At 39.5% G+C, this 25,960-nt stretch overlaps 1 protein-coding gene and 1 pseudogene across 1 annotated transcript in view; one reads left to right on the forward strand and one right to left on the reverse strand.

Annotated features, from left to right (window-relative positions):
• Positions 1 to 24,344, forward strand: part of Cfap95 (cilia and flagella associated protein 95) — a 97,745-nt gene extending 73,401 nt beyond the window's left edge. The window contains exons 5-6 of the mRNA XM_055614014.1: positions 3,341 to 3,398; positions 24,141 to 24,344. Coding sequence (XP_055469989.1) covers positions 3,341 to 3,398; positions 24,141 to 24,323 — 241 coding nt within the window. The 3' untranslated portion in view covers positions 24,324 to 24,344. The remainder of the gene's footprint in view (positions 1 to 3,340; positions 3,399 to 24,140) is intronic.
• Positions 5,066 to 10,610, reverse strand: LOC129681834 (60S ribosomal protein L6-like; annotated as a pseudogene).
• Positions 24,345 to 25,960: the final 1,616 nt, after the last annotated feature.

Raw genomic sequence — 25,960 nt, forward strand, 5'->3', positions numbered from 1 at the left:
TCTATCTATCTATCTATCTATCTATCTATCTATCTATCTATCTATCTCTCTCTCTATCTATCTATCTATCTCAACCCTCTTACCACTGGGCCCAGTTTTTGCTGCCTGCATATTCATTAGTATAGGGTCATCCACCAAAGCATGGGTAAAGCCACAAAGAAGAAAAATTACCTCTCTCCCCTAGAAGCCATCATTTGCCATTAGCTCTTGCTGGAGCCAGCTGGCAGAGTCAAACAGTTCTTGAGTGGGAAGTGAGGATTAAAAGAAAAAACAAAACCAAAAACAAACAAACAAACAAAAACAAGACACTACTCATAGGATCTGTTCAAGAAGGCTTTTAGTAGAAACTAGACACTCAGTTTATTCCACAGTCCCTTTTTATAGTTAGAGCAAAGCACTTTTTTGATACAATGAAGTTCATCAAGAAGTCAAACTTGTTTACCTTGACTTCCTGTGTGTGTGATCCTTACACAAACAAAAGGAAGTGAACTTGGCAACACACCCTGTCTATCCCTGTCTCCAGGTGAAGGCCAGGGTGAAAACATGTTTTTTGCTGAGAGCTCAATAATAAGGCATCCTGACAAACAAGTGGCTCTCCACAAGCTCTTCTCCCATTCATGCTGGAACGTCAAGTAATGTTATTGCACAGGTCTTAGGCCAATAACCTTAGCTGCAGTGAGTTCATAAGTCCAGTGACTATATCATGTCCAGAAGACATCATTATACCAAACTTCTCCCTATCTTCAATATCTTAAATTCTTTCTGCCTCCTCTTCTGTGACATTTTCTGAGCCTTGAGGTATGTGGAGGGGTATTGATAAGTAACAAATTTAGAGCTGAGTACTCAAAAGTCACTGGGTGAAAAAGCTCAGCACTTTTGACCCATATGAGACTGCATTGACTGCTACTCACTGCAAAAAAAGGCTTCTCTGACCAGGTTGAGAGCTGTGCTAATTTATGGGTATAAACATAAATATTTACAAGATAGTTTAAATACATTATTAAATTATCAAAACAGCAATGTTACCCACTAGAGCTGTGGACCTCCCCAACTGTGGGGTTTTCTCAGGCTTACAGTACCAGGCATAAATTCCCTTCTGTGCAATTGGAAAGCTGTTGGTTATTTCCATAACAGTCATACCATTATTGGTAGAGTAGGGAGGTTGATATTATAGCATGCATAGGTCACTGTTAGTAAGTCCATTGATGGCTTTTCTGTCCCAGTGGCCTACAAAACATGATCCAACACTATGAAAGTTATCAAGCAGGGAGAGAGAATATCCAGGTTAGTTCTTGTTTGATTTCTTCTGTGTCCTTTAACTAGTGTGTATTGTGTCTTCATCAGGATGATCTTACCATCTGGCTATAGTGGACAGCCAAGAGCAGTGACAGTAGTTTGAGGGTTTTTTTTTGGGGGGAGGGGAGGCTAGGGAGGGGGGTTTCTCTGGAACTTCCCTGACCAGAGGGAGATTTACCACACACTGAGATCTTCATTTAATATCCCATATCTTCTGGGGGAAGCACTGTTTCCCCTTGCAGGCTACCTATGTTCAAACTTCTTTTTTTAACTGTATTTTCAATTAGTTTACAAAGCAGTAGGTTCTCATAAGATATTTTGGACAATCTTAGTTTTATTTAACCTACTCTTAATTCCTCCTCCTCCTCATCCCTTTATCCCCATCTTTGCTTAAACTTATAACCAGAACATGTCCCCCACATGCTATGTTCTATTATCTACTCTCTTTTTTTAAGGCTTCACTCCTCTCATGTAAACATCTATTTTTTTTTTTTTGTCATCACTACTCAAACTCAAGTGTGTATCAGAATTATCTAAGCCAGTTGTGGTGACACACACCTTTGGTCCCAGCACTCGGGGAGACAGAGGCAGGCAGATCAGTGTGAGTTCGAGGCCAGCCTGGTCTACAAAATGACCCCAGGACAGCCAAGACTAAACAGAGAAAGCCTGTCTTGAAAAACTGAAAACCAAAAACCAAATGAAAAAAGGTAAAAAAAAAGAAAGAAAGAAAGAAAGAAAGAAAGAAAGAAAGAAAGAAAGAATTACAGAGATTGTTAAACTACAGAATGCTGAGTCCTGCCCATAGAGAGTCTAATTCAGTAGACTTGGTGTAGGACCTAACTACATATCCATGGGTTTTACACCAGCATAGTCAACCAATCATGGACTGAAAATGATTGAAAGACAACTCTTGCTGAACATGTACAGACTTAAAAAAAAAATCATTATTCCTGAAACCATGTAGTGTCTAGGCTACTTACTTAGAACATTTGCATTACGTTAAGTAGTATATGCAGTCTAGAGATGACTTACAATGTGTAGGAGGATGTACAGGTGCTATACATAAGTACAAATTTACAGACGGGTCTTGGGCATCCATAAAGTTTTGTATCTACTGGGGTCTTCCTCCAAAACCCAGGGAAGACGGAATTCCCTTAACTCTTGAGCTTCCAGGTGCTACTGCTGCTCAGGAAGCAACACTGAGAGAGCTTGCAGCTCATTGCCAGACTAAATCTACTGCCTGTACCCATTAGCCTTCCTGGGTTGGATTTTGTTGTTCTGAGATTTTTGTTGAATGTTCTTGCTTTCCAAAACAAAACACAAAACAAAACCAGATATTTTTCTTTGACAATCCATTCTTCTAATATTGCTGGGAACAAAGGTATGGCTTCATTTTTTCTAGAACAACTTCTTTCTTAATCAGGGCACTAAATAGAGAGACCCTGGTATATTTCTCTGGGATTTTAAGTGGGGTTCCCCTAGCCTTCCTAATGTGGAAGTACTGTGAACCTAGAATCACTTTTCTTGTTCCTTACTTATAGTTAAAACTGCCCTTCAGGATCAGGATATCAGCTTTTGTGGTTCCCGTAGCATGTTGTCTTCACCTTCAGAACTTTAGGGACTCTCTTTTGAGCTGGGCGAATCTTATATACTTGGTGGAGGGCATAATATTCACCTGGCACGTCTGTGTGTTTGGGAGGTGGAGTCTGGGTACAGCCCACAATATTTAGCCACCTGGGTGTTTACCACAATCTCTACAGTCTTTATCTAACAGAGAATGTGGGACATGAGCTCAAAGGACTTTTCAGGCAGAAACTGGGTGGTAGAATCTGAGGAATAGAGGGCACATAAGATACAGATGTTAGGCTTGGTATCGTGTTGTGAATAATTAGAAGTAATTGAAGGAATGTTGGTGGTGATAGGTCACAGTGGACTTAAATATTTCTCAGTGCTAATCTTTACTGAAATGTAATTTTTTTCATGTCAGTATCTTTCTTTTGGCAGACATTCTTCTTTTTCTGATACCTTGGTTTCTCCCTCCTAGGTGTATTTTGTCAACATACTCTGATGATTATTCTCCACAGTATGATTATCCACCACCTGTAAGTACAAGAATCATATTCTAATCCTACTGTGTGCACGACTCATCACATCTGGCATATAAGTCAGTCTTGAAGAGAAGGAACTGCTGAGACTAATGACGTCTTATATTTGTTAAGAGATACTTGTTGCTTTTGAGAATCAACATGTTTAATGGGTATGATTTACTTTAGAAATTAATGGACTTCTTAAGGCAGGAAATATTACAGTATCTAAAACATTAATTAGTTTCTTTCTTTCTTGTTTATTGCCTCCACCCTGAATGGAACTTAAACAGAATGAAAACCATCTTCCTATTTACTTTTATCTTCTGAGCACATATAACTATGGGGCTTAATTTTACTCTGGAAATTGATCGTTTTTTTTTATAGCTTTGAATATATTAATATTTTAACAATTAGGCAACAGGAGTGGAGGGAAAGCATCAGTTTTAAGACACTTGAATGGTCTGTAAAAAGTGGTAGGATCAGATGGAAGGGGAGGAGGACCTCCCCTATCAGTGGACTAGGGGAGGGGCATGGGTGGGGAAAAGGAAGGGAAGGTGGGATTGGGAGGGGAAGGGAGAGGGAGCTACAGGTAGAATACAAAGTGAATAAACTATAATTAATAAAAAGAAAAACAAAATACATCTTTAAAAAAAGTGCTAAGTTGACCTTAAGAATTGGAGGAAGAAAGGAAAGAGAAAGAAAAGAGGAGAAGGGGGAGGGAAGAAAATATACAACATAAACTAAGTAAAAGTGGCTTTCAACAGGATTTGCCTTATGCATCTTGGCTAGTAAAATAGCTATGAGATAGAATTAAAATATTTAACTATTGACAAAGAAGGGACAATGCCATTATTCTCTCAAAGTGTATGATTACTTACTTAGAAGAACCAAGATATTAAACTGAGAAGTAATCAGTATGAATAAAAGTTTTCTTCATCCAGCACTAGTCAATAAATTACAAAGGAGAAAAGCATACAAATAATTATGGCAATGCAACAAGAAAAACTCTTTTGAAGAGAATTTTTCCAAGGCTAATGAAAGAAATGTGGCAATTTAGTCCCAAAGAAAACAGATTTCATAACTTGCACAGGCTTCTCCCTCACCAAGAGGTGACTATTTCTCTGTCTCTAACATCTGGGCTGTCAGATAACTGATTTGGTCAGCAGAGCATGAAAGAAAAGAGCTTGTGCTGGCTATTTCATCTTTTGCAGTCCTGAGTAACCAGGCTGCTGTTAAAGGGAAGGGCAGGGGGAGGAACGCTGAAGGGCATGGCTCTAGACAGAGGAAGCCATCTTGGGTCTCCATCGTGGTTAAGGCTGGAGTCTAACTGCAGCTTCCAGTTGGTTCAGTGCCTGAGGAACTCAAGAAGAGGGTAGAGCTGTTGAGTTCTTTCATTTGCTTGCTAAAAATGAAAACAAATGATCCCAAGAACTGAGTGAAAGAGACAAGACTGGAAAACTAATTATAAATACACTGTATAACTTTAATCTAATTAAAACCTCAATGGATTTTTGCCTTCTATCAGAATTTAAGATTATAAGAATTATTTACCAATTTACCAGTTTAGAGAGAAAAAGACTTTATGATATCACCTTTATTGTAGCAGTCTTGCTATTATCTTTTTTCTTATTGAAAATAATTTTTTTAAATGAATGAAGCTGTTTAATTAGGTCGTTTTCAATTTAGAACACCAGTTTGTGTGGATACACCCCGTTTTTCAGAGAGAACTGAGATCGAAGGTAGCCCTGCAGCTGAGGTACATCTTTGCTCTTTGGCAAAATCTCCAAGTCCACAGTTTTCTGATCAGCCTTGCGCTGCTCTGTAATCTCGTATTTCTTCTTTTCTGTGTCAAAGATCTCACCCCACCCCCACCCCTGTGCCTGGGTTTGCAGAGCTACTTTTTCTTCAAGTAACTATTAGTCAGGTGTTTGGGATTTTAACCTTGCTGATGTCCTCTTCTGTGAAGAAGAACTCTGTTGCAGGCAAGAGGTCCAGTCACAAGTAGCAAGCCACTGCCCAGCTGCTTCAGGAAAACCACTCTCTTGACCCTGTGGTGCCCAGAGAGGATGATCAGGACCGTTCCAGGAATGATGCTGGCAAACAGCTTTCTCGAGTACTGATTGAGGGCCTTTTACCATGGCTCAGCAGCTTCTGAGGCAACTTCTTGTTGATTGTTAAAGTTTAATATTAGTTTATCTCTTAGTTAAATAGTGCTAATTCCTAAACCAGCTGTATACCCAAATCACCACACAAGAGACTAGGATTTATTTAATTAACCTAGAGCAGAATGCTGGGCAATAGTTACTCCATCCTAACCCTCCAAGCCCTCATAGTTCCCATTCGGATTTCCCACATAATACTTGCTTTCAGTCATATCTTAGGTCCGGTTCATCTCTCCTCATGGTTCCAAGTCCTGTCCTGCTGATCTCTCCTCTTCCTCTCATCTCACTTCCTTCTCCTCCCCTCCAGACCAAGACATCTCACCCTATTCTCTCCTTTGTTCAGCATTGGCTGGATGTTTTATTGAAAATACAGAGAACAAATGGTGGCATGTTTACACAAACTTGAGACAGGTGATGCTTAGAATAAACATCACAATGCAATGTCCTGATTGAAATCAGATAGTGGGGAGAGAAATCAGCATTTGAATGAACAAGGGTAAATCGTATACATTCTGTAAGAACATTATGCCAACATTTCTCCCTTTAAGTCTGACAAAAGGCTCCTTTTCTTTCAATACAATAATAATCATAAAACAGTTATGAAAACCATTAGGTAAGATTTACATGTGCAATGTCCAGTCTGTGTACTTGGCAACTTAGGAGAAAGTATTTGATTATCCTATCTTGACAAGTTTAGAGTTTTATACTAAATTAAATTTTAGCTTTATTGGTATTACCTATATGAAAACATTTTCTTAAATTCTAAACAACTTAAGCTTAATTGTGGAACTATAACTATTTGGTCTTCAACCCCACCAGAGACTTGAGAAGGAATAATATTAGTTATTGGAGTAAATAGGAAGTGCATATTAGCAGCTTCCCAAAAAATTGACAGTGACAGTTTGCTGCCTGAACAATCACCCCAAACTGTCTATAACGTTGGAGTATCATCTTCAGCCTTCTGGCTCAGTATATTTGACAGGCATACATGTAAAGCAGGAACTACTTAGGACTTGCTTACCCTGTCTTGGCAGAGTTCGGCAGTTGACTTGTCCTGCATTTAAGCTTGCCCATTTTTGGCAGAATTCTGTCTGTTGTGAAATGAGGGCATTTTCTTTTTGTCCAGATGGCTCATTTGCCACATTTGAAGGCACCTCCATGTGGAGGTTCTTTGATGCTCATCATCTTCTTTGAGCTAGGCAGGGTGCTGACAGGAGATGACCTGTCTCATTGTCAAAACAATCTTTAAATATGGCATTTGTAAATGCTATATTCTGTAGGTCTCTGAAGTTTTTGAAGACTTACCTATCTTTATGTAATCACATAAAAATCACATCTATTTGTTAAACCTAAGATGTATATTCCTGTGATAAATTAGACTAGTGTCTGACATGACTATGAGTTGATTAACTAGCAATTAACTTACATTACCTAATACCCTGAACAGTTTGTAAGAGCAGTTTAAAAGTATTGGAAGTAACCTTGAATTTGTATCAATATACTAAGATTTACCAATGTATTAAAAATAGACTTATTTTTGCATCAATATACAAAATACTATACCAGAGTTAAAAATAACCTTATTTGAGAATAACAAATAAAGCCTTACGTCGAGTAGAGTCAATAATCTACCTTATGTTTTATTATTCCTATAAGATATCCCTGTATTCCCCTTTCTTTCTTTTCAACCCCTTTTCTCCTTATCTAAGAAAGAAAGATAGAAAAAAGAAAAAGGAAAAGAGAGAAATCCCTCAGTCTAACCTTGTTTTCTCTCTGAATAAGATCACAACTTAAAACCATCTCCCAATGACAATAAATATAACTATAGAAAACAACCAAATACCTATCCACCCCCCACCCCCCGCTTAAAGGAAACTGGACTTCATTCTCATGAATTGTTTCTAGCTGATTTTTTGGACATGCAGAAATCCTATAGGGGGCCCAAAGGAAATTGGGAAAAATGATTAATTAAGCAAGCATTAACATTTGTGGTCCACTCTTTGAATGTTGAGCAATTTAGGCTTAATAGAGTCCTGTTTGGAACAGTCTAAAATGCTGGACCAATTGAGATTAATAGTTTTCTTCAAAGCTCTCTTGGGACAGGCTTTGATGAGAAATAGCATTTGAAGCAGTTGAGGCAGGAACAAGAAGAATGTTGGAACATGCAAGATGGTGGAACAGATACATCAACATCTCAGCACGCTGGAAGGATGAATTCTGTCAGATTTGATCCAGCGTCTCCAGTATCCAGTCCTTTTGTTCTGAAAACATATAATTTCTCACAAGCATTATACAGTCCTAAAATTATAAATGTATGAGATGTACAGGATAAACTAAACTGTAAACTAATTTTATCTATGCTAATTAAAAGAATGGCATAATAAAGTTTGAGGATATTGTAGCCAAGGAATTATTGGCCATGTATTATTGAAGTTCTGACTAGAGACATTTTTTTATGTCTCAGTTTCAGAGTTGTTCCCATGTGAAGGGATCAGCACTTCATGTTACCTGTTTTGTTTGGTCTTCTTGATTTCTCTCTTCTTGTGTGTGGCCAAGGTCTTCAGGTTGTCTTTCTCTGTCATATCTGATTTTTATTAGTTTTGGTGGAACCCATAATTTCTCTTCTCCTATAAGAACATACATAAAACCTCTTCCCCAGCGTAACACATTCTCTGTTCTCCACTTTGGAATTAGGACCTTTACATGCTGCTTTAATATGCAGTCCTTTCTAAATTCCACTGTTTCTTAGCAGGTGTGCTACTTATTTAATATAAATATTTTAAAATTGATAACTCATTATTTAATCTACTTTGCAGATGTCCCTTCTGTTTTATGACCATCTTTTTAAAATTACTGTTAGGTATTCTCATACTTGTTTACCTGTAGAATTATAAGTTATATCTGTAACAGGTTTCATGTCATAATGTCTAAAATATTGTTGAATTCCAATGGATGTCCATCAGCCCCAATTTGCAAGGGCATGTCCAAACACTCACCATCTCTAACTAATATGTACTCTTAGGATCATGTTAACCAGAATTTAAGGCAAAAGCCCTCTGGAATTCTGAATATGAATCTACAACATGGTGCATGTATTTCAGTTCTCCAAACTCTGTAAAATGAAGCATACCAGCCATTGTATGACCTTGTTCCAAGACAACACTAAACAGGATCTGCATTTCTACTTTAGCATATACACCTTCATCTAGTAACTGAGCCTTAAGAGTATACACATGATATCCAGTCTGACCAAGCTGGCCAATAGCTGAAGACTTTCTCTCGTGCATCTCAATGAGCTGTGATTTTGCAGTATCTTCAAGCCTCTGTGGGCTTTTCTCGTCTGGATCAACCTCTTTTGGTGTTATTGTAAATACCAGATTGGACTGCTCTGAAGGCTTTTTTGAATCAAACATTCCCCCAACCTCTGTTTTATGGCCTTTAATTTATCATCTATTTTCTCAGTCTCTTCTTTCTCCAAGTAAGTCTTATCCTGATCTTTCCCAAAGATGATATACAAACTTGAAATCATCAGTGAAAAAATTATTTGTATGCTAAGAGAAACAAACCCAAATGGTACCCAGTAGCACTGTGTTATGTGTCTTCCTCCATTTTCAACATAGAAATTTTTAAATTACAAAACCTTTCCTTAAGGACTTTACTTTCTTAGATCCAGCTTCACTTTCAGACCTTACCAGTTCAGATGCTTGAGGGCTCTCTGTCCTTGGCTCCAGCTTCAAGGGAGGGATTATTTTTTTCTGCCTCCCTCACTGGATTCTGACCCCTTCCTCACTCTGGGAAGTTATTGGGTCCACAAATGTTTGCTCCTCAGACTGTCAAGAACCTTCTCAAAGGGATTTTGCTTTCTGCCTTGGCTAGCAAAGTCTGGCTTTGAGAAGCTTTCTTGTTAAAGAGCCACTTTTTTTTTCTACCTAAAGAAACTGCCTCTCTGGGGGTTTGTATGTATCAATTTTTGTTATTCTACAGCCTGCTGGAGCCCTACTGCTCTGCAGGGAGTCTGTCTAATCAGGAATCTGTGAGCTCTAGTTTAGGAACTTCCTTTGCTTTGTTTTTAAGGAACAGAACCAGAAAACTTCTCTACAGTTTTACTTTGTATGTAAGTTCTTACTAGATTACTGCCACACGTTGGTATGCTATTTGTTGTTAATTGTTAAGGTTTAATATCGGTTTATCTTTTAGTTAAACAGTGGTTATTTCTAAACCAGCTGTATACCCAAATCATACACAGAGACTAGGATTTATTTAGTTAACCTAGAGCACAATGCTGGGCAATAGTTACTCCATCCTAAACCTCTAAGCCTGCATAGTTTCCTCCCATTCAGATTTCCCACACTATACTTGCTTTCAGTCATATCCTACATCCAGTTCATCTCTGCTCATTGTTCCAAGTCCTGTCCTGCTGATCTCTCCTCTCCCCCTCCTCCCACTCACTTCCTTCTCCTTCCACCAGACCAGGATGCCCCACCCTATGCACTCCTTTGCTCAGCATTGGCTGGTTGTTTTATTGAAAATACAGAGGACAAATGGTAGCGTGTTTACACAAACTTGAGACAGGTGATGCTTAGAATAAACATCACAATGCAATATCTGGATTGACACCAGATAGTGGGGTAGAGAAGGCAGCATCTGAATGAACAAGGGTAAATTGTATACATTCCACAAGAACATTATACCAACAAGCACCTTTTCAGTAGGATAATTTTTTGAAGCTTCACCAGCCGGGTACCACCATTCTTGTCACCACCAACTGATTTTGTGACCGTAGCAAGGATCTTCTCCTTTTTCTTCTTTTCAACCTTGGATTTTGCAGCTGAGTATTTCCTTTTGTACAAGGACTTTCACTTTCTGGAAGTATGTGCCAATTACTCTAAACAGGACAAGGTTTCTGCTGCAATGGGGCTTCCCCTTCTTGGGCTTTTTAACTTAAGGTCGACCTTCTCAGCTGCACCAGCAGCGAGGCGCCAGCGGCAGCAGCATCACCACTAGCTTTCTTGGCTGCAGGTTTCTTTTCCTTTGTGTCAGACTTCTTGGCTTTTTTACCCGCCATTATGCAAGAGGACACCATGCAAAGACAGTTTATTTGGTGCTTAGTTTCACCAGGGTTAGGGTGCCAGCATGGTTCAGAGCATGGCAGCAGGCAAGAAGGCAGGCTTGTTACAGGCAAAATAGCTGATCGCTTACATCATCTTGATTTACAAGTGTGTGTGTTTGTGTGGGGGGGGGAGGGAGAAGAGAGTGAGAGAGATGAAGAAGAAGAGAGGAAGAGAGAGGAAAGAGACTGGGAACGGGAAGCATTTAAAAATTATTCATTTATTCTTTGTTTATAATTTATTCACTTTATATCACGATTGTAGCCCCCATCCTCCTCTCCTCCCGGTCCCAGCCTCCTTCCCTTTTTCTCCATATCCCCCTCTCCTAGACTACAGTAAGGGGGAGTCCTCCTGCCTTACCATCCGACCCTAACCTATCTAGTCTCACCAGGACTGCCTGCATCCTCTTCCTCTGTGACCTGGCAAGGTTGTCCCACTAGGGGGAAGTGATCAAAGAGCAGGTAACAGAGTCTTTATCAGAGATAACCCCTGCTTCCCTTATTAGGGAACCCACATGAAGACTGAGCTGCCTATCTGCTATATCTGAGCAGGGGTTCTAGGTCATCTCCATGCCTGGTCCTTGGTTGGTGCTTCAGTCGCTACAGCCCTCCTGGGCCCAAATTTATTGGTTTTGTTGCTCTCCTTAAAGGTTCCACCCAGCAAGGGATCCAGGTAGAAGCTGAGACCCATAGCCAAACTTTAGGTAGAGTGCAGGGAGTCTTAGGGAAGAGATGGGGGATAGAAGGCAAGCATCTTTTTAAACCTCAAAAATTGCTCCCTTGCCTCCAGCAAGGCCACACTTCCTAATCCTTCCCAAAAAGTTACACTGAGTAGGGACCAAGTATTCTAACTCATGAACCTATGAGGGTCATTCCCACTCAAACCACCATACACATATACAGGAAAGGCAGGCAGAAACAAATGCTGTTATGCTACCTACTTGCTGATTCTGCTCACCTAGTCTCCCTTACTGTTACACAGTTCAGGGCCAAGCCTATAAAATGGTGCTGCCCACGTTTAAGGTGGATCTCCCATCTCAATTAATAATCAAGACAATCTGCCCACAGTCATGCCCACATACCAACCTCACCTAGGCAATTCTTCAGGAAGACCATATTCCCAGATATTTGGGTAACAGAAATTGGTCTTGAAGGGTTTAAAATGACAACAGCACAACTCTGGGTGGGAAAGGGAGTAAGGGTGAATCTGGGAAGAGTTGAGGGACTGTGATCAGCATGTGCGTACAATTTGGGAAAAAACAAAAAAACAACAAAACAAACTTGTCTTCCCAGGTGACTAGTTTGTGTCAAGTTGACATTTTAAACTAATCAGCACATGACCACCAAATTGTAAGCCCATGACATTTGAAGAACAAAATATACATGTAAAGACTGTGAGCTGTGTTCTTGGAGTACATAAGTCTTTATCCATTCATATTCTTCACACTGTTAGCATTCTTTCTAATATTTCTCACTCTGCTTGCCTCCATGGTAGCTGCAAAGCATGCCAGGACATTTGTTTGGCTTTAACTGTGGACTTTTGTTCAGTCACTTCTATTTTGATGCCAAAGTGACTAGTTTTGAGTTCTGATTTTGGTACTGCTTTTCAGAGGGCATCATAACAAATGTGTGTGGTGTTACATTGTGAAAGAACATAAAGATATTTTAAATTGTAACAGCCGCTGGCTAAAAGACTGAATAGCACTGAACTCTCACGTTGGAGTTAACAAGCGCATAAAGAAGTGTACGATTCACAAAATATTGACAGAGAAAGGAGAGTATCTGTTGCCTTGTTACTTAACATGAGTTGGCTTTTCTACCCATCTGGCCTATGACCTTTACATATGCAATTCTTGAACAAATTTGAAAGGATTTAGATCATGTTATTTTAAATGTTTGTGAACTGAGACTTTGCCTTTCCCCCACCCCTAAGACAGGGTTTTTCTGTGTAGCCTTGGCTGTCCTGGACTTGCTTTGTAGACCAGATTAACTCCAAACTCACAGATCTGGCTGCCTCTTTCTCCCCGAGTGCTGGGATTACAGGCATGTACTACTGTGCCTGGCTTGAATTTACTTATTTTTATACTAGTCTATTATATAAACTTAATTCATATTTGTAGGGCAGAATGTAGGAAATAAAAGGAATGCAGTTGGTGAAGAACTGAATCAACATTCTTGGGGTGTATAAGGAAAGGAAGCCTTTCAGCTAGGGACTAACAAAATGCAAATGAATTAAAATAGAGAGTACCTGTGAGATGGTTCAGGCAAAGGAAGGTAGCTTTCACCAAGCCTGATGATCTGAATTCTATCCCTGGACCCCATAGGATGGAAGAAGAACTGAGTCCCACAGGTTGTTCTCTAACCTACACACAGACACACACAGACACATGCACACACACGCATATGAAATAAATCAATTTAATGTGGGGAGGGGCAACAGTAGTAGAGGTTCTGATCAAAATGTGTGAGTGTGGCTCTGTGTGTGTGTGTGCTGGGGGGGCTTACTATTTCAGATATAGGACAGTTCTGAAGAAACTAGGCTGCTTTCATCTTTAGCCTATTTTAAGTTCTCTCACCTGATTTACTAGTTTATGAGTCCCCAACATTTGACCTGCCTACATCTCTACATAGGTATAAATAGCTACATAAACATGGTACTTAGAGTTATGAAGATTGTCTCACCTATTTCTGTAGATTTGAAGCTAGTGACACAAAATAGCCACGTTATAATCTAATCATTTGGTGGGGTTGCTGGGCTCAGCTGGGTTTTTGGTCCGCATGATGTCAGACCACTATGCAATTCAAGACAGCTCACTTCTACTCTTGTTGGTTCTTATTTCCTAAGAACTCAGCTGAGATATCAACATAGCACGTTGTCTCGCCTCCACGAAACTGCCTTACGCTGGAGTCCAAGAATCAGAAGGTAGAAACTGTCAGTTTTCTTAAGATCTGTACTGGGAAGTTTGGATTCTCACTTCTGCAACACTCTGTCGCAGCCATGGCAAAGCCAACCTAGCAGCAGACCACCAAATGACTGCCTACTCTTTCTGAGACAGGCAGAAAGAGGAGGAATTACTGGGGCCACCTGAAAGGCTGGTACCCACAACGCGTAATCAAGGATGGCCTAACTATCATCTTGATTGCCTCTTTGAGCATATCTGAAAATCCAAGAAGCCCAACTTAAATTTGGTTTTATCACGGACTATCTTTTCTCTGTCTATTCTGTTACAATTGAAATTTTTGCTGGGTATAGTAGTCTGGGCTTTCATCTGTGATCCCTTAGGGTCTGCAGCACATCTGTCCAGGCCCTTCTGGATTTAGAATCTCCAATGAGAAGTCAAGTGTTACTCTAATAGGTCTGCCATTATGTATTATTTAGTATTTTTCCCTTGCAGCTTTTAATATTCTTTGGTCTGTATGTTTGGTTTTTTTTAATGAATTTTTTTTCTGATCCAGTTTGGTATGTTCTGTATGCTTCTTGTACCTTGATAGACATTACCTTCTTTAGGTTACGGAAATTTTCTTCTATGATTTTGTTGAAAATATTTTCTGTATCTTTGCCCTGTGTTTCTTCTCCTTTCTCTAGTCCTATTATTCTTAGGCATATCCTGGATTTCCTGTACATTTTATGCCAGAATTTTTTTTTACATTTTATTTTTTTATTTTTTATTTTGGAGTGAGGTATCCATTTCTTCTATCATATCTCTAATGCCTCAAGTTCTGCCTTTCATTTCTTGTATTCTCTTCATGAGGGTTGTCTCTGAAGTCCCTTTCTAGATTTCCCTGTTTTGGTCTCCTTTATTGATGCTATTTCTGCTTTCAGGTCTTGAGCTGTTTTTATTTATTTCCTTCCAACATTTACTCATTTCCTGTTTAAAGCCCAGTAGTATTTTAAGTTTTGTCTTGTGCTTCGGCTATGTTGCAATTCTCAGGATCTATTGTATTAAGGTTGCTGGCTCCAGTAGAGACATATTGTCTTTCTGGTAAGATTTTGTCCTCTTTGTTGGATGGGTGTTTTGTTCTTTGTTTTCTGTTGCCTTCTCTGTTTTTTAGGAGGGTGTGGTACTGTGTGTTGCCTTGAAGGAATTCTTCTGGAATCCTGCTAGTCGTGACCACTAGGGTTCTAGGTAAAATGTGTTTCTAGGTATTGGAAGTCGACATTTTGAAATAGAGATAGAAGATGGGGGTGGGTGGGGATGTATGATGAAGGAAGGAGTCCACAAGAAGGAAGAAAGCCAGGTGTTCTACAAGAATTTGCTTAGTTCACTGGAAATTAGGAAAGAGAGTAAGGAGGGGCTGCAATAGGTAATGTGCTACAGAGCTAGAGACTGAGGGGCTGGATATGGAGGAAAGGAGGGAGAGTGAAGAGAGGAAGCTTGCTCACCTGCCCATCTGGTCTACGTGCTTCCCTGGCAGACTTGGATGATGGGTTCACAGAGAATGCCTGCTGGAGTTGAGGACTGGGATAACAGAATAAGTAGGCAGGATGGCTGAAGGAGAAAATCTAGTGATCTGCTGGAGATGGGGGCAGACAGCAAGGGAGACCACAGCGGGTGAGCCGCTACAGGACTGGGGGGTGGGACTGGATTTGGAGGAGCAGAGGGAAAGGTGAAGACATGCAGTTAGCCTACCTGCTTCCCTCCAAGTTCTGATATGATTTGACTCTGTCTCATTGACTTTGTTCCATTATAAAAGTATTTATTTCATGACCAAGTAATTTTTTTTTGTTTAAAAGACCTTGCAGACATTTCATTCTGTCAATTTGAAAACTGGATCATAAACATCTTAATTTTCTGTTCATTTGGTGAGTCACTAATATTCCAGGATTGTGTTTCAGAAAATCCAGATTCTGAAGTGACTTTTAGTGTCAGAGCCTTTCCACAGAAAGATGTCACAGTTGTCCTGATTGCCACATTCTTCCTAACAGTAGCTATCTGCCATGCACCTTTGCCTCTAGGCAAGGTCACAAACCACAGTTTTGAATTAAAGAATTTGGAACTATGAGAGATTCTACTTTCTTCTTTTTAACTGTTTTATTTCTACAGGAACACGTGTGCCTTCTATAAAGGAGAAAAACATTTTAAGAATTTAGAGCACTAGGCTTCAAATTTACGTGCAATATTTTATGTCATACAGTTATAAATGCAAATCATTTTCAAAGAAACATGTTCTCACACAATATGGACTGAAGAATAGAAAAAAAATGATACACGTGTTTCCTATGATTGAAATGAAAGGACTAATCAAAAGCATGCATCTTAGAAAGAAGTATTTATTAGTAGCTAGTGTTCCCTAGGTTGCTGGGAGTGTTATTGTCTGGAACTTAAGAGTGTGATGTTACTTTAAAAAGCCAGTTTATCCTTTGAAGTGATTGTTCACAAAGATCTTTGTTTTCCTTATTACAAAACCTTATTATATTGGCTACATTTACTAACTATGTAGCAATTTATATTTGTGCTCACACTCTCAACTTCTTTATATCTTTTGTAACAATTTCCTTGGGGGTTGAATATCTGGACTTCCACAAATGCATTTTCCTTTAGAAAAATGTATTAAGTAAAAAGAAATAGTAAATACTTTTAAGCATATAACAAAACTCTTCCCACTAGTTACGTATTTATTATTGCTATATTGGCTGATTACTATTATTTTTATAACATTTAACCACTGAGAGAAAAATAACATTCAGTAGGAATCAACTGACTTGAAGTTTAGTGAAGAAGAGAGTAAGCGCTACCACGCAGTGTCACCCAGGGTAGGCAAGGCAGATTCTCGCTCATCTCCTCCTGTGCGGCCCTGAATGTGTTCTTAGAAGACTTCACTAGTGGAAGGCAGGGTCTTATTTAGGTGCATAGGAGTCACAGAGTTTTATACATGATGTATACTAAAAATAATAAAAGAAAATCTCATAGGCAATAAAGATATATATTTTGATTTTGTTCGTGTGACATTCACATCAGTCACATCAGATACTGCTTCAATTGCCTTTTAAGAGTAAATGAAGTGCCCAAAATGAGTGTACTTGTGGGCAGACTAGGAAAGGATGGCCTTTGCTGGACTAATGCCAGGTGGATAATGGCTGCCTTTACAGGACACACAAGGTTAGTTCACAGTGACTGATTTGGCCAGGAAACAACCCATTATACATGTTTATGGATGAGCTGGATGGAGGGACTGAGACTGCTTTCAAATTATGATACAAAATTAGGCAGATAACAATGTTTCAGAAGGCTGGGCACCAACTGAAAATGACCTTGAAAAATAAAACTATCAAATTAGAAAGGAACCAAGGAACTAGAATGAAACCAGTAAGAAAACAACCTCAGGATGGCCTATTGGACAGTTTGGAAAACTTGACTGAGGATTAGGTACACAAGTTGATTAGGGAACAGCAGTGTAATTTTATCAGGGAAAATGACACAGGAGATAGCGTTACACAGGGGGGACCCACAAACCTCTGGTAGAGTCAGTAGTGTTTCATTTACAGAGTATGGATGACTGAACCCGCTCCTTCATCCTAAAGAATAAGAATGCAGTTCCCAGGATGCACAGGGTGTGAGGTGGTATGGCTTTGGGCAAACCTGTGATGTAAAGATGCTATGGATCATAAAACATGTCACTTGTCTTTCAGATAAGTGAAGGTCAGCTGGTCAGCTGGTCAACTGGGAAACCTACTCACTAAGAAGTCTGTTGTAGCATCCTAGCCTACCTTGCTATGATCCACAAAAGAGAAAAAAGGAGCAGAACAAAAGGATGGGAAGAAGAAACCTCCTCAGCTAGTTTCCCCCAGGCTAGCCTTTCCTATGATCTTGCTGCAGCTTCAGTGTCTGCAGGGCTTTTTTTAGCCCCCAGCATTCCTTTCTTCTCTACCTTTTATCAGCATGTTTATTGAATTCCCTTAATCCTTTTCTTAGCAGCATATGCTAAGGTGACTAGAAATTGATTCAGCCCACTGTGTTTTGTTAGGTCTGGCTCTGTCGCTTCTTTCAAAGTTGGTGTTATTGGCTTCCACTGAATTCTTCAACCTCCCTGGTCCTCCTTGGTCTACACTATTCTCCTTACCGTAGTTTCTTTTATTTCACTATTTTTTAGACCCAACCTTCAAGACTTCATCTGCCCTGTTAGCTCTGTACTCACCATTTTGTGGGTACAGTTTTTGGTTATTATAAAATTTAAATCTTATAAGAACATTTCAAGAAATGTACGAGGGATATCCACATTAACTTCTGTTAGAGTCAGCAGGTGTTTACCCTCTGAAAATAAGTACTTCAACCATGCTTCATTGGCCTAAATAACTCAACATGTAAACCAGAGCAAGGACACATAGCTATGGTATAGTTTCTAACCTCAGGGAAATGCATGGAGCACAATTATATAATCCACAGTCTACAATAGATAGCATCCATGGTTCCTGTGATGTTCTTTACAGCTATTTTTTCCCTGCTGATGATCACTGCTGTGTGCAGGGCACTGACTTCTCTCCAGGCCATCTGTCCCATTGCACCATCTTCCAAATAAACATTTTGTACTGATGCAATCTCAAATTAGAAATGTCTAAAGTGACTCATAATTTCCCCATAAAAGAGGTCCTCCCCCGTCCCTGTGTCTTATTCTTTTTAGTGGTGTTACAATTCTCACCACCATGCAGATTTGATGCTATGAATCATCTTTGATTCTTTGTACCCAGTTAGCCATGAAAATGCTCTAAGGTCTTCCTGTGAAAAGCACCTTCTCTAGATTCTGCAGGAATCTTGGTGCAGTAATACTTATCAGCACACACAAAACACAGACTTCAGTCCTTATCTACCTGGATAGCTCAGAAAGAGCTATCAAATCCTTAGCACTGCAGAAACACGCAGAAATCTTGGTCTTGGTAATACTAGGCCCTCTAACAATGTATAGTAATTCAAATGCTCGTTTCTACATATAATTCTAACCTTTTCCTACAATCATTAAGAAAACATTAGACAAGGATTTCAGCTATCCTGTTATGGTGCTGAGTAGATGATAACTGTCTTTAGCTTGTGTTTGATGAAGTGAGTTTAATAGCTGCCCTTCTTCCCAGCTCCACCATTGTGGACAACCCCTCTCTCCAGATAAAACCTTCTGTTGATGTTACAACTTATTTACCATACAAAGTGCTCTAAGTCTCTCTCTCTCACCATTTCCCTCTCTGGTTCTCTGTCTCTCTCCATGTTTCTCTGTGTCTCTCTCTGTCTCTGTGCACATCTCTCTCTGTCTCTGTCTCACACCAGAGGCCAGGATGGACTCACATCAAGACAGTCCTGAAGGCTTAGCCTCGTAAGTGGTTTTACTAGAGGAGTGACCCAGCTCTCTCTTGAAAATATTTCCACATTCTCAAAGATCATCTTCTGTGCCCTGTGTGCAGTGAAACACTAACGAATCAGAGCTGAGACTTCTATCTTTCCAAAGTCCTTGTTCTGAGGTTGCTGTGGCTTGCATCTGAAAACTTAGCTTGCAGGATCCCACAGTTCCCTTATCAGAATGGCTCCCTGTGCCAAAGCTAATCATGCAACCCACATGGTTTATTCCAAACACCTGTGGTTTTTTTTCTTCTGGAAGCATGAGATTTTGGTGCATGCAGACTGAATTTGGTTGTACCCAGTGTCCAGTAAGGGCCTGGGCATACATTTCTAGTGAGCTTCCCCCTTGCAGATGCTTTGCCCATGTCAGCTCACTGGGATAGTATCCAGGGGTCTGCACCTGCTGTCCTCTCGGCTTCAGCCCATGCACCTGCTCTCCATGATCATCTTGCTTTGTATCAATTTGACACCATAACAGCTATGTGTAAAACTCTAGACACACAACTGTGAGTCTTCCTAGAAAATAATCAGACTCAACCGCGATTTGAGGTTACTGATCCAACTTACTCTTCTCCCCCAAAAGAGGAGAAAAAGAAGTGTGTAAAAATTGACTATAATCAGTGTTCCACCCCACATGGATGGATGCCCTTTGCTGAGAAGCACAGACTATTTCCTACCCTGGAATCTGGGTGAGCTTTGTCTCTGCTGGAAATGGTGTTATATGGCTTTGATTCAAACCCATGCACATCCCTCCTAATTCACTTTGTGTTATGCTCATTCTCAGAACTTTCTCACCACTGTTGAAGCCCAAGAAAGCACACAGGAAGGGCCAGGGCAGTCATTCTAGCCAGTAGCCCAAAGCAGAGCCCAGCAGAAACCTGCCATCAACTGCCAGCAACTAAGAGGATGTTCTCAATCTCTGGTCCTGAGGAACCCTGTAGGCTTATTTCACCAAGCCACTTTATTTAGGGTTCTCAAACACCTTTACTTCCTTTCCAATTCCCCAACCTTAGGCAGGAGATTAGCAGGGAAAGGGGCAGTAGACCTCTTTTGTCTACTTCCTGCTCATTAGGGTCGATGGGTCTTTAGGGGGTTACCAAACTCATTTGTCAGAGCTGCAGCTACTTATGAATCTTAGAGATCTCTTCTGCCTGACCATCCAAATCAAGTAAAAGACAGCATAGGACACGAATTTTAAGAGGCTTCTATATTTTTCTTCTCTGCTATACTTCTTTCTGTCCAGAAGAAAGGGACCATCCATGGTTAAAGAACAGGGATGGGGAATTCACTCAGCTTTTCTTCCTAAAGTTTCCCAGATAGATTTTATTTTTGTCTCTTCCCAAGTCTTCTGTAAGCCACTAGAGTAAAGAATATTTTCTGCTTATATTTAAGGTTACCCATGATCAGGGGTTTGCTCACTGCTGTTCTAACTTCTCAAGCCTGTGAATTTTCAAGGAGGCTAATATCTTGCTGGGGTTAAAAAAAAAAAGTTTTTCTTGCTGCAAGCCAGCATTACTTTGGTCTTTGACTGCTATTGTTTTGAAACACATTTTAAAACTCCCTTTGAGCAAATGAGTGGGTTTGTACACTGAGGGGGAAACATTAATTTTTTTTAATTATCTTCTCCTATTTATTGATTTGCATGGCATTCCTAATTGCTTTTGTGTTTGGGACTCTCAGCTTTGCCTTTGGCTCTGAGCTGCAGTCACTGTGGGGTACCTGCTTTGTCTCATGTTCCATCTCAGAGTTTTTGTTTTCTTTTAGAAAATTCCTTGTTTTACTTCCTAACAAGAAACTTGATCTTCCCAGCTCCTTCTAACTTGTCCTCTTTTGTTTCTGAATGTTGATTTTGCTCGCCTGATCTGTATGCACTCAGCATTTGCCTCCACTCTTGCTTTCTAGTGTGTGCCCAGCTGCCATCATTTTGACTCATTTCCTTGTTCCAAAGGCCTCGGGATTCTCATGTTACATGAAAACTTAGGTCGAGATGCTTTTAGCAACATGCATAAAATCCAGCTTAAACTGACCCAGGCAGTAAAAGCAATTGATTGGCTTACATTTTTGAAATGTTAGACTTTGGGAAAGGATCAATATAATAACATATCCTGTATCTTCCTGACTCTCCAATCTGCCTTTACAAGGGTTGGCTTCAGGGACTGGAGAGACCCTGTGTTTGAATACCCATCACCGAAAATTAAAAAAAAAAAAAAAGAAAAGAAAAGAAAATAAAAACTAGATTTTATGATATACTAGCTACGAGGGCACTTCCAGTAGCAATCTGGTCTAGACGCTTTCTCATTTAGGTTGGCAAGGTCCCTAATGGCTTGTTCTAATTTTTGAAGACTTGCTGACTTGAGAATGGAGTGAAAAGATGCCAATTTTCTTAGGCCACTTACAGTCTACCCCAGCTTCTTGGCTGAGATCACCCTGCTTCGCACTAGTAGCTACATACTGGGAAAGGTAACTTGGAGCAACCTGGGGTGAACCCTCAACATTTTGTGTCAAAGATTAAGCTCAGGTCCTCCTTAGTCCTCTGACCACTCTGGTCTCTTGAAATTGGCATCAGCAGAGGTATTTGTGCCACAGAAACTGGTTGCTGTTATCTACTATCTCATTTGTTCAACTGGCAGGTTTGCTGTAGCGCGAGTTAACAGGAAGCAATCTTTTATCTAGTTTCTCTAACTTCAGAATCACTCTTGTTAATGCATATGTTGATTTTTGATTATTTATTATAATTTATTCACTTTGTATCCTGGCTGTAGCCCCCTCCCTAATCCCCTCCCAGTCCCACCCTCCCTCCCTCTTCTCTCCCTATACTTCTCCCTTAATCTATTGACAGGGGAGGTCTTATGTTGATTTTAAATACTCTTACTGAGATGTAATTCATATACCACAAAATCCATCCCTTTTAAGTGCTTGTCTTGTGTCATTTTGAGTAATGTTTTTACTCATGCCATAGCATTCATCAGTCTTTTATATTTCTTGGTACTGAGTAATAGCTGTTTGCCCACATACTGTGTGAGTCACTGAGACCAAATTCTAACCAGTTCTTGAATCCACTCATATGACCTCTAGTCTTTTAATATTTATGCTGCCATATACATTCTTCTAGGCTATTTGACTTGTCATTTATGTAATAAAATAAATCATGAAAAAGACATCACCTTCTCTGCCTATGAGAAAACTAAAGGAATACACTGACCTTGCATTTGAAATTCTCTTCTGGTTGAATCCAGTAAGGAAAGGATTGAAAAGATTCTGCTTCTTCTGAGTGAATAGTTTTGTCCAATAATCCAAAATTTCATTTAAAGTTCTTGTATCCGGTTGATGGACCATCCATCCATGTATTCCTCTAGCCATCCATCTAGCTCTCCAACCAATCAACCAACCAACCAACCAACCAACCAACCAACCAACCAACCAAGCAAGCAAGCAACCAACCAACCAACCAACCAACCAACGAAAAGTTCATCCATCCTGAAAATACTGCTCAGTGACAAGAGTGAAAGCCCAAACCATGTTAGAACAACATCATGAATATTGTGTGGCTTTTTGATATCATAGTTTTGTTGTTATAATGTTCTTTTGCAATGTATACACCTTACCCTTGTTCATTCATATCCTGATTTCTCCCCCCCACTCTCTGGTTTCAATCCAGATATTGCATTGTGATACTTATTCTAAGCATCCTGTCTCAACTCTAGTGTAAACAGGCAAAAATAAAGCAACTAGACACAATGTTGAGCTGAGCAGAGCCAGAGGACAGGAAAGAGGGGAGGAGCTAGAGGGCAGGAAATGAGTGGGAGGACAAGGAGCAAGAGGAGAGCTAGGAGAGAGAGCTGGAGGAGAGATTTTGGAACTATGTGGAGAGATGGATTGGACCTAAGATATCACAAAAAGCAAGTATAATGTGGGAAATCTAAATGTTAGGAAACTATGAGGGCGTGGAGGTTTAAGATGGAGTAGCTATTGCCCAGCATTGTGTTCTAGGTTAACTAAATAAACCCAATGTCTGTGTGGTGATTTGGTTATACAGCTGCTTAGGATTAACAGCAGCATTACTAAAAGATAATTATTAGTAAATATTAATCTTATTTACAACATAGTTTATAGTCTTCTCATCTCCTAAAAGCTTCTGGAGCAACACTGGGTGTTAAATCAGATCTAGTTTTTAACCAGCCTCAGCTACTTAGCACTGGCTTCTTTTACCTGCTCTCCTGGAGTTTTAGGAGAGTCTTTACTTATATGCAAAATGGAAGTAAGGCTCAAACCCAAGTATTCCATTATGGACCAGAAGATATCAACTCTAAAGTATTGTGCTCAGCCTATAGTGGGCACACCACAGATATGTAGACACTATGGTTAAACATATGGTTTAAACATATGGTTAAATGTCAATAAAAAAAAAAAAAAACTAAGATGAGGGTTTGTCTTTAGTGTTCTTTAATGATTGTATAGCTTGGGTGATTTCATTTCAATCTTATTCTGGTGCTTTAAAATTGGAACTGATTTAAAGCAGAAGTCAGGTGATGAGTTTTTACCAGGCCTTATACTGTGGACCTGCCATCACTCCTGGTGTAGCCATAAAGAACCAGTGCTTCCTTGGAAAATGGTCAACAAAAGCATTTTATTTATTTCTTCGAAGCTTGAAGTAGCATAAAGATAAGCATCTTAAACTATATTTGGTTGTTTTAAGTCACATTTCTTATAAGAATGAGCTTGGAGCTTGACATCTATCACTGTAAGGAACATGCTTTAATAATAATTATTAAAGATTTAATACACAATACTATTCTTCAGAATAACCCTGACTCATCAACAAAAGGTGTAGTTAACTCTGATTACTTCAGTTTTACTTAGATTACCATAGTGTTTAAATTGGCCTCCATGCTTGTACTTGGTTTAGAAAAATTTTAGATGCATACTAGTGCATATTTTTAAAGTCTTAGAAATAAAACTACTGTGAGCTAGATTCTTCTTTCAGGATCAGAAATACTTATAAATTACTAACCGGTGTTTGATTTTTATTTATTGAGGCATTTGGTAAAACCAAGTTAATCAGCTGTTGACAATTCACCTTTAGTCATAAGAACCAACTTCTGGTGTATGCTCTTTTGAATATGTACTTCAGTCACTAAATATTATTATTTTTTTCTCATTATAGCCTTGTCCACGTCAAGATGAGTACTCCATAGTCTACAGGAAGTGTTGTTCTCAGTTCACAGACCTAAATGGCGCCAAAAGATTTGGCACCAACACATGGCATGATGAGAGCGGGATTTATGCTAACTCAGAGGCAAAACAAAAACTCCACGCATTGGCTGGCAATCCTATTCTCCCATGTTAGCAGCAATGTATGCAGCAGATATTCAAGCTAATGAAAGATAACAAATGTAACAATTTATAATTTTCTTTAATAAATACAAAGTCTTCCAATATAAGGAAATGTTTATATCCATATTTTCAAGGGCTACTCTGATATTTCCCCACATTTAGCATATGTATCACTAATACGAGGTACACAATTCTAGAACATAATTTTGGCTACTTTCTATGTTTTGTGGATTATGGATTTCTTTTTGCATTACAAAATGGATACAACTGGAACTATCCAACCTGTGATTGTTTAGCATGTAGCTAAGTTTTTTAAGTGAGCCAATTTTATTTCATTTTGGTGGTGCTGGGAATTGCATCCAGGGCCTTGCACATGCTAGGCAAACATTCTTCTACTGAGCTACATTCCCAATTAATTTCTTCTCACTTAAAAAATTAGTGACAACACAGTAGTTGTTTATATTTATGCCCTATAATATGTTTCAATACAAGTATACCGTATACAGCCAGGTGTGGCAATGCATGACTATGATCCTAACACTCAGGCAGAATGATCAAGTGTTGAAAGCCAGGCTAGATCACATAGGGAGTATAAAAAAGCCTAAACCCAACAAAACAAACCAACAAAACCAAAACTGAAATACAAAATGTGTGATGTTCAAGTTGGGTAATTATCTTTTCAGAGATTTATCATTTCTTTTTGTTAGGAGCATTCAAAGTTCTGTGTTCCAGCTATTTTGAAGTATACAATTATTGTAACTAAACGTATCCCACTACTTTATAGGACAGGAGAGCTTGATCCTCTCTTCTACCTGCTTCTGTTTCCTGTCCTCTCTCTATTCCACCTCTCAGTACCCTCCTAACACGATGACCACTATTCTTCTCTACACTTTAAAGATGAGTTTTAAGTGAATAAAGTTATAGGTTATATTTAGATTTAATGTAAGACAGAGTTAAAGTTTGGGCACCATTAGTCCTACAGTGACATTGAGAGAGAGAGGAGAAAGAGGAGAGAGGAGAGGAGAGAGTTGGCTCTGATTTTTCCATGGTACCTCGTTGCACTCCATTTATTCAAGGTAAAATCTTTTAAGTCTGTAAGATAGGTGGGATCAGACAGTGAGACCTTAGGAGGTTGTTAGGGCTCATCTAGGATTAGACTGAAAGAAATTTAGGACTGTATTGACTTACTCTGCCATAAATTAGTTCCTTTATGGTATCAGCCACATGGGGCTGCGGACAAAGTGGCTTACACAATAGACGACTTTCTTTTTTTCAGTTTTAGAGGCAGAAAAATCTAAAATGAAGTATCTTGCAGGCTTAGTTTACTGCAAGGGCTCTAGCTGGTGCTTTATCGTGTCCTCTGGTGGAGTTGCTCTTCTCTTATAATACCACAGTATAATTGGGATACATCCTGCCCTTCTGACCTCACTTAACCCTAAATACTCCTAAACACCATTTCTCCCCAGTAGTCATGCTTGGAGCTTAGGGTCCTGCATATGAATTTGTGCAGGACATACAGTAACACCCACAGTAGACCGGGGTTCTATTTATAGCATATTCTGGATGCTGGCTGATTTTTTTGAGGTGCGTTTGAAGTTTGAGTTCTTCTGAGGATGGGCTTTCTTTGTCAGCGTGGCTTTCATTTCCTAT

The sequence above is a fragment of the Psammomys obesus genome, unplaced genomic scaffold, assembly GCF_907164565.1.
Source record: "Psammomys obesus unplaced genomic scaffold, mPsaObe1.curated_primary_1811, whole genome shotgun sequence".
Classification (NCBI taxonomy): domain Eukaryota; kingdom Metazoa; phylum Chordata; class Mammalia; order Rodentia; family Muridae; genus Psammomys; species Psammomys obesus.